This window comes from Neomonachus schauinslandi, chromosome 5 (assembly GCF_002201575.2).
Source record: "Neomonachus schauinslandi chromosome 5, ASM220157v2, whole genome shotgun sequence".
In the NCBI taxonomy this organism is placed as follows: Eukaryota; Metazoa; Chordata; class Mammalia; order Carnivora; family Phocidae; genus Neomonachus; species Neomonachus schauinslandi.
In genome coordinates, this window is record NC_058407.1 from 174,486,986 (window position 1) to 174,496,045 (window position 9,060).

The 9,060-nt window shown below is 67.3% G+C and overlaps 1 protein-coding gene across 2 annotated transcripts; it reads right to left on the reverse strand.

The window, feature by feature from the left end:
* Positions 1-404: 404 nt before the first annotated feature.
* AMZ1 (archaelysin family metallopeptidase 1) lies at positions 405-8,188 on the reverse strand. Of its 2 annotated transcripts, none has more exons than XM_044915185.1 (6): positions 7,885-8,188; positions 6,346-6,513; positions 4,772-4,900; positions 4,305-4,474; positions 3,658-3,765; positions 405-1,912 (listed from the first exon to the last, which is right to left on the reverse strand). In XM_044915185.1, the coding sequence occupies exons 1-6, from the start codon at positions 8,186-8,188 to the stop codon at positions 1,352-1,354; spliced, it is 1,440 nt and encodes a 479-aa protein (XP_044771120.1). In that variant the 3' UTR covers positions 405-1,351. The 2 variants fall into 2 exon arrangements, with proteins under 2 accessions (XP_044771120.1, XP_021535810.1); XM_021680135.2 differs by having other exon boundaries at positions 3,658-3,834.
* Positions 8,189-9,060: the final 872 nt, after the last annotated feature.

Below are 9,060 nucleotides of genomic sequence, written 5' to 3' on the forward strand. Positions count from 1 at the left end.
CTAGCTTCTCCTCCGTCGCCTGGGGACCCACCTTTTGCAGAAGACGGAAGGAAACTGGGACACAGGTAACCTGACGGAGGTGGCAAGATGGCCGATCCAAGCCACGCTCACAGACCGGGCAGGTTTCCCCTCACCCCTGCTCTGGCTGGAAGGGGGCACCCAGGGCCCCTCCCCGTGGACCCGGGTGATAGCCGTGCTGGGGTACGGTGGCAGCGAGGCTCTGAGGCGCTCCTGGGGGTCCTGCCGCCTTCCTGGCCGTGCTGCCCCAGCCCCGGCAGCCAGCTCTCCGTGAGGCCGACCTTCCTGCTGGCTCTGGCCCCAGGCCAAACGCCTGAGCTGAGCTCCGAGCAGGTCAGGGCTCTAAGGCGCGAAGGGTGGGGGCTGTGTTCACAGCGACACATCCCCAGGTGCAGGCCTCCCTCTGTCGGCTTCCCCCCCCCTCCCTCCATGACCTCCTGGTCACGGTGATGCTCGCGGAAGCCAGGACCCAGCCCTGGAGCCCGCACCCGCGCCCTGCGGGCCTGGGACCCTGCACCCCGCCAGGTGTCCGCCGACAGGAAGCCTCAGGCCTGCTTGTGGGGGGAGGCGGGGAGAGGTGGGGGGGACCCTAAATCTGGAGTATGTTTTGCACTCTTTTCCTTAGAAAGCCCCCAAACTGTAAGCTAGCCCCGGAGTGTACGAGCACCCGTTCCTGCCTCTTTCCGGGAGGGAGAAGCAGCCGTGACCACACTCGACGCTGCAAGAACGCTGCCGTTGGCACCCACAGCTTCTCTCCCTGCAGCCGCGGGGGACGTTCGAGAACAAGGACGGAGCAGGCAGACGAGCGTGCACGCCAGAGCTTCAGCTGCAGGAAACACGGGGTGACAGAATCGAAGGGACACACACACCCCGGGCAGGCTGGCCGCCTTAGCGTGGCCCGCATTGGACGGAGTCGGAAAAGTCGTGACGACCCAGAGGTCATGAACGATGCCGTAAGTGCCAGGACCGGGGACCCCATAGGCCGCCCTTGCCCGCAGACCGCACTGTTCTCACCTCTGCGGGGGACATGGAGGGCCTGTCACCGTGCCCCTGCCTGCGCAGGGTCGACAGAACCGCCAGCCCCTCGCTTTCCCCGGGTGTGTAGACAGGCTCCAGCCCCAGGCAGCCCCTGCCCCCGGCAGCCTCCATTCCAGCCGTGCAGGCGAGGGACGCCCAGGCCCAGAGCCCCCGGTGCCATCCAGGCAGGGCCTGAGGACCCTCTGCTGGGACCCAGGGGCAGGATGCAGGCCCGCAGCTGACCTTCCTCTGCTGCCCTGGAGAGCACCCCTCCGGGCACCCAGGGTACACGGCGCTGGACAGATGGGCTCCCGCGTTAATTCTCCTCTGCCCTCCAGCGACCGGGGGACGATCCTGCCTTGGACAGTTTGCATGTGCTCAGTTTCCTCCGCAGGGAGGAGAACGTGCCCCCCAGGACCCTGCGCAGCCGCATGCCGTCTCGGCTGCAGGGCAGGTCCGGCCTGGGGGCTGGGAGCTGCCCCGTGAACATCTCCCACCCGGCCAGGGCGTCCACGGCCCCGTCCACCTGCACCAGTTCGTCCTCCGTCACCTCGCGCTCCAGGGCCTGGATGCACAGTGCCAGCCACCGCCCGTGCTCCTCGATGGCCTCCCGTGGGGGTCCGAGTGGCAGCGGGCTCTCAGGGACGGCCAGCGAGCCCAGCCCCTCCTCGGGCTCCAGCTCCGGCCCCCCAGAGAAGCTGCGGCTCCACGCATCGGGGGTCAGGGGCTCCGACAGGCTGCTGCCCGGCTCCGACGTGCTCCCACAGCTCAGGCCTGAGTCGGCGCTGCCGGGGAGGGTGTCCTCCACCACCGAGGGCAGCCCTGCGTCCAGGCTGGGCCGCGCCCGTGTCTCGGCTTGCGTCCAGGCGTGAAGTCTCTGGGAGGGAGAGACAAGGCTGGGTTTTCTGGGTGCCGTCACTTTAGCCCAGGCACTGTCCCCAGACCTTCCCAGGCTCGGCGCCACCCGGGCCCACGTGCACATAGGAGCGGTGCACGCCCAAACTTCAATTTAACTCAAACTGTATTAAGCAATAAATACTCGAAAGTCCTCCCTCTCTACCTGGTTTTACTTCTTTTGTCTCTGATCTCTGCTCTCAGGTATCTGGCGTCTGCACCATGGACACGCCTGTGACCACACACTCGGATGCCCCTTCCCAGCGCTGCCCCCAGCGTCTCCCCCGCCCCCCACTGACCGTGACAAAGGGACAGCAGGGACCGTCCCTGGTCTTCCATCAGTGCTCGGTCACTGCCGCAGCATCCAGGGACCGGCTGGGGACAGACCCGGGCTCCGGGGCCCCCCTCCTCTGAGCCCCTCCAGTCACGTGGGTGAGGTTCTGGGACAGGCTCCCTTCCTGGTCAGGGGCGTGAGTGGAAGGTGGGAGCAGAGGAGCCACGAAAGTTGGGGCAGGTGAACACAAGCCCAGGAGGAACGCAAGTGAGGATGCTCATGCTTTTCCCAGCCCGGAGCCGGCCCCCTTCCTGTACACCTCCCAGCACGTCCCAGCTCCCCTCTTCCTGCGGACAGCCATCAGCCGCTCCCCCCACGCCCTCCACGGGGCAGCGTGTGGGGTCCCCCCTCCAGCTGGGCTGCCCCCTTCCTCGATAGCCCGTTCCCCAGAGTCAGAAAGGATCCGCACGAGGAAGCAGCTCTGGGACCTGGACACACCCAGCCCGCTAGCTCAGCAGTCCTCAAAGTGGGGTCCCTGCCCAGCAGCACCCCCCAGGAGCCTGTGAGACATGCAGGCCCTCCCCTCCCGAAGGGCCAGGTCAGAACCTGTCCCCCACGGAGTCTGGCACCCTGACCTTCACCAGAACGCCACCACTTACGGCCCAGGCTGCCGGCCTCCAAGAGCAACGGGGCGCTTCCCAGAGCCTCAAACACGGCTTTGGGCTGGAAACTAAAATTCAGCCAGAGTGATTGTGTTGATAGGCCTTAATACACACCCCCCTGCCTTTGGACTTGGACTCAGAATGAAGTTTGAGTTTGCCAAGCCCTCCTCCCCGAGGAGGAGGTTCCTTCCCCCGGGCAGCTGCTGGCCCGTCTCCCTGGGCCTCGGGGCGGCCTGGGGACCCTGCTGCAGGCAGCACCTCAAGGTGACAGCAGAGGGCAGCATCGCCCCGCGAGCTCAGCCTGGCCACCTCCCAGCGTGTGCGCGAGCCTCCTCGCCAGGGCCGGCGCTTCCTCTGGGCGGTGGAGGTGGGGAGGGGGGGAGGAGGGAGGAGGGAGGGCGGGGCAGAACGATCGGCTGCGGGCCAGGGCAGAGCCTGCAGCAGGGATGCAGGAGGGCGTCTGAGCAGATGCCAGAAGCACCTGACCGGCGCTCAGAGACGGTGGCCTGAGAAAAGCCATCTGCCCCTTGTCCCTCCTGCACTCGTCCAACCTGATGGCCACGGCCACCATTACTGGGTGCGGACAGTGGGCCAGGCACCCGGCTGAGGCCGTGACGTGCTGCCCAGCACCAGCAGGATGCCAAGAGGTTGGCACACGGGTCTGCCCACTCGGCCTGGGGTTCTCGCACCCGGGACCCGCCTCTCGGCCCACTGGCCTCCGACCCCCGGGCGCGAGGCCAGACTGGGCGGGTGCTGGGCGGAGGGGGGTGCTGCCCCGGGAGCGCCACTCACCTTGTACCTCTCGACGAGCTTGAAGCCCAGGACGTGCTGCAGCTTCCTCAGGCAGATGGGACAGAGGTCCAGGGGCCGCCGCAGGGCCTCGTCCAGGCTGAGCGCCCCCTGCATGAGGCAGCGCAGCCAGCGGCAGTTCCCCAGGCCCAGGAGGTGGCAGAGCTCATGACACGTGACCTGAGGGAGCCCGCACAGCGCCACTGCCCTGGGGCTGCGCACCCGACCGCCGGCCAAGGCCCCGGCGCCCCCCGCAGGGCCCCGGTGGCCGGAAGCGGTCCGTGTGCCCTCGGCCCCGCTCCCGACGGCACAGGGCACAGGCGGACGTCTCCGGCGCGGCGGCCCCCAGGGGCCCCCCGGCATGGGAGCCTGGGTGGCAGAAAGACCCCGGTTCCCATCCCCACGCTGGCCCTTCCCAGCTGTGTGAGCTCAGGCAAAGGTCTGGCCAGCTCTGGGCCTTGCTGTCTGCGCTCCCTGAAGCCTGACCCTCGTCGTGAGGGCTGGACGGAGCGCTCAGGCCCTTCTGTCCGATCGCACGTCCTCCCCAGATTCCTAGAACTCGCCCGAGCCCCCAGGCCTTCCACCCTCTTGCTGCCCCATCTTCTCCTCCCCGCCGTGCACTGACCCCACGTCCTGGCCTCCCTGCCCACCTTGCAGCACTGGACCATCCCCAGGGCGCTGAAGCCCACGCTCTGGCCTCCGTCCCGCACAGGAGTCTTGGGGCTGTCTGCGGCCACCTCGGCCGGGGCTGGGTCAGCGGCGCTGGGCCCCGACTGCAGGAGATCCCCCAAGAACCGGGCAAAGCTGCAGACGCCTACTTCTGGGGGGAGGCAGACACGCCAGGGCAGCCGCTCACGGGGAGCCCAGGAGCAAAACTGCCCCGCCCTTGGGGTGCACGGGTCCTGGGGGCCCGGCCCTGCCAGCGCGCCCCCGTGAACGTGGCCGCGAGGTCCCTGCTCAAGAGGAGGCAGGACGCGGGGATGCGCGTTCAGGGCAGCGGCTTCCAGCCGGTGCGTCATCCTCCCCGGGGGGGTTGGCGCTCCCATGCGCTCGCTGGCCCAGGGCGGGGCCCCCCACAAGCGCGGGCTGAGGCAGGGGTGCCGGGGCTCTGGCTCACCGTGGCCTGGAAGGAACTTGCCAAAGGTGAAGCTCCAGGCCTCGCACGGGTACAGGTCGGACAGCGTGAGGCCCAGCACACACAGCGCGTCACCCGGCTTGCTGTTCTTCAGGAAAGACAGGATGCCGTCTGCGAGGGGAGAGGGCCCGAGGGGCGCTGAGGGGGCTGCTGGGCCCCCGTCTGCCAGCCCCAGGCTCCGGGCAGGAAATCCTGTCATCCCCTCTTCCTCTGCCCACGCTAGCCCCTCCCAAAGTCAGGTGCAAGCTCGCCACATTGCACAAGCAGCTGGTCGTCCGAGGCTGAGAAGTCCTAGCAGCCACGCTGCACGACATGGAGCAGGGGCCACAGGCCTGGGCCTCGGGGGCAGGCAGCCGGGGTCACCTGGACAGGACCTCAGGGTCTCCATTTCCAAAACTCAGCAGAGCTGGTTTGGACGGGGTAGTTGAGAGGCCCAGAGACATCCAAGTGGGGACGCCAAGAAGGCCACTTGACCAGTGGGGCCGGTGTTCAGGGGACGGAGCCCCTGCGGCCACAGGATGGGACCCCGGCCCCAGAGACGCCTGCATCCTAGTCCCCAGGGCCTGTGAATGTTCTGCCTCACGGCAGGAGGGCCGCTGTGGACGTGATTAAACTGAAGGCCTTAAAATGGGAAGTTATTCCGGATTATCCGGGTGGGCTCAATGCAATCATTAGAGTCCTTAGACGAAGAGACAGAGGGTCAGAGAGACCTGAAGGTGCTATGGTGGTGGGCAGAGACGCAGCAGTCAGGGACTGGGCCTGGAGCGGGGCCGTGTCCTGTAGGCAGGGGACAAAGGAAGGACCAGCAAGGTCTAGGACTGGGAGAGGAGGGTCTCAGTGGCCAAACCTGCAGCCTGGGACCCAGGAAGGAACCACCGCCATCAGGATGGCATCTGCCCCAGCCAAGAGCTCCCTGTCCCCCCCGAAAACTCCGTGCTATCAGCTCCCCGTGGCACACGCTAGGGACTGCGGCCAGCCCTCCTGCCAGAGATAACCAGACAAGCTGGGTGAGATACAAAAAAACTCCTTAAAGCATCCTAAATGGGGCGGTGCTGGCCGCAGGGGACACTGCACACGTCTGGGGGGGTGAAGCAAGCTTTTCTACGTCTGATTACAGTGGCGACTGGGTCACCGGTGTGTTCGTCAAGGCTCACAGAGCTGTTACGAAAGGGAGGGTTTCACTACATGTGAATTATGCCTCAGTAAATGGGACTTTAAAAAAAAAATCAGAATCTGATGAGAAATTAGAACCGGAGAGAGGATTGGAGCGGACACCTAAGGCTGAGCTGCTTCTGGGATGGGGGTGGGGGGTGGGGGCTGCAGGCTGGACTCCCAGGGCCACGGGCAGCCCAGAAAAGCTGCCTGGCAGAGGAAAACCAGAATCCTCCCTAGAACAAATCACATCACCCCCGGCCACGAGATCTTCTAAATTAAACTACCTTTCCTATTAAGATGTCCAGCTAACAGTGAAGAATGACAAGACACGCAGACGGCAAGGGCCCCCGGAAAGGGCCCCATGCCAAGTGGCAGAGCCCGCGCCCCGTGCGCTCACCCACCTGTGTGGAGCTGGAGTCTGTCCGAGTCCTGGCTGGGACGCGAGAAGCAGTGGATGGATGCGGCCGCCACCGAGGGCAGGCACCTGACCTGCAAGCCCAAGAAAAAGGCCTCCGTGCAGTTCCTCAGGTGTTCCAGTAGAGCGCCGCCCGCCGGCCCCTCACTCAGGTCTAGGGGCGGGGCAGCGCATCAGCTGCGTGGCCCCCACCGGCCTGCGCCCAGCGCCCCCACCCAGCGCCCCCGGCCACGCCAGCCACTGTGCCAACGAGGCTGACACGGACCTGCCTTTGCAGAGTCGGCACACAGACATTTTTAAAAGAACAAAGGAGAAAAATGGAGGACAGGCCAACGCCCAGATGAAAGATGCAGGTGACACAAGTCTGGAGGGCAGGGAGCTCCGGGAGGGGTGGCGGGGCCTCATCAGGCGCCACAGTCCCTGAGGCTGGCGGGGCGGCCGGGGCGGCGGGGGCGGGGCAGAGGGGCCCCTCCCTCGGGTTAGTGCTGCCAAGAGCCAGCCTGGCAGGAGCAGAGTGGGACACAGGGAGGGTGCAGACGAGGCCGGGGGGCGGGTGAGGTGCCCCTGGGGGGAGCCACAACCCGGCTGTGTTTTAGGACGACAGAGGGGCACAGACCGAGGGTGGCAGCCAGGAGGACCTGGGACGGGCTGGTTGGAAATGCAGAGCCCAGGGCCACCTCAGAACCAAAGCCACATGTTAACGAGGCGCCCGTGATCGGCTCGCGAGAGCTTGGGAAGCCCTGGGGAGCCGCTAGCGGGGGACACGGAGCAAAGTGCATGGTTTAGGGGCTGGGTGGAGGCAGCGTCTCTAGGCAGAGAGGGCGGACTGGCCGCGGGCTGATGGAAAACGAGGGCTGCCTGCAGGGGACGCACAGGTTCTCCCCCCAGCTCCGGCCGGCTCCTCCTCTGCAAAGCCACACCTGCCCCACGTCCCCTCTCTGCCGGGCCAGGACCCCCACCCTCCGCGCGCAGACCGCCCAGTGGCCGCCCCCCCCCACCAGCGCCCGGCGTCCCTCACGCGCCCAGCCAGCCTCCGCGTCAAACAGGCCAGCAGCGCTCACGTCCCACCCCACGCATCACCAGCTCCGGGTGACGGGGGTCGAGTGACCTCTCCCGGCCTGTTTCCGCGCCTGTGACATGGGCTGGTCCTAATCTCAGCCCCCACGGGGCGACCCGGTCTCTGGAAGGCACCCAGCACAGGGCCTGGGACGGCACACCTGGGCGAGGCCACACCTGTGAGCCGCGGACCGTGACACGACCACAGAGGGCCCCACGGCCCGGGGCTTTCTGACAGCTGTCTGAGCTGGGGGGGGCGGGGGAGGTGGAGCATCTGAGCCGAGGGGGGCCCCCTGCCCCCACCCCCATGCCCAACCCCACCAGTGCTGTCCCCGTTCCTGTCAGGGCCTGCCTGGGGCCTGGGCGGGCACAGCCTCCCTGCCTCGTACCTAGATTTGGAGTCGGGTTCCCTGCAGGGCCCTCCCGGCTCCAGGACGCGCCCCCTCCCGCGGGCCCCCCGGCCTGGTACCTATGGGCTGCAGGTAGATGTGCTTGCGGGCAGGGCTCTGCCTCCGGGACGGCAGGGAGGCGTGGAAGGTCTGGAAGTCCTCGGGGGCCTCGGGACGGCTGAGGAGCCAGTCGAAGGCCGTGCGGATGAGCAGCGTGCAGAAGAGGGTCCTCCGGGGGTTGTAGGCCTCGGCCAGGAAAAGCCTCTCGGCAGGGGTGAAGGAGGACACATAGCGCTCCCGCAGGGCGGGGTCGGTGGAGACCAGCGCCTCCTTCAGGGCTCGCGGGCCAAAGCAGAACTCCTGGGCCGGCCTGCACTGCAGCATGGTGGGCCTGGCCTCTCCGGGGAGCCCCTGTTGTTGCCCATGAACACCCCCTCCCCCGAGGACAGCCACCGGCTCTTCCGGAACCTTCCTGCAGGCCGATGGGAACAGCGGAAGGCTCCCCTCCTAGGGACGCCCGGCGTGGGGGGTCCTCAGCAACAGCAAGGGGTGGCAGGGACACGTCCCGGCGTGGCAGCACCCTGGGGAAGGGGGACGGGCACCACTGAGCACACAGGGCCTGTTCGCTCAGGCGGGCGGTGGACACGGCCCCCCCACCCGGCCAGGGGCAGAAGGACGGCATCTGCTCCAGCCGCCCAGCCCCCCACAGCGGGGAGCCTGGAGCCCCGGCGCCCACTCCCCCACCCCACCCGCCCTCAGATGGGGGGCGCCCAGGGAAGGGCCCCCCAAGAAGGAAACCAGCTCTGTCCCTTTGTGCACCCTATGGCCTGGGGCCCCACAGCACCTCCTTGTCCCAACCACAGGCCTTCCTGGCCGGTCCCCGTGTGCCCGAGGACGGAAGCCTGCTCCCCGAGTCGCCTGGCCAGCCGGGAGCCCGCACAGCGCCGGGCCCAGAGGCTTCCCGCACACGCGAGGCGCGGGCACACGTGCCAACCACGGAAAGCTATAAATAGGGCGATGTGGCCGAGCAACAAAGAGCGCTTTAAGGGCTGGAACAGACCAGGCGGGGAGAGGAGACGCTGGGGAGGACAGATGCGCCGGGAGAACGGGACAAAGTCGCTTCGCAGATCGGAGTCTTCCGAGTCGGAGCGCGGACTGGCACGTCCGTGCTCATCACAGACAACGCCCCCTCCCCGCCACACGCACCCCGAAACACTACCACGCTCCCGGTGGACGACGGGCTCCGTCTCCATGGG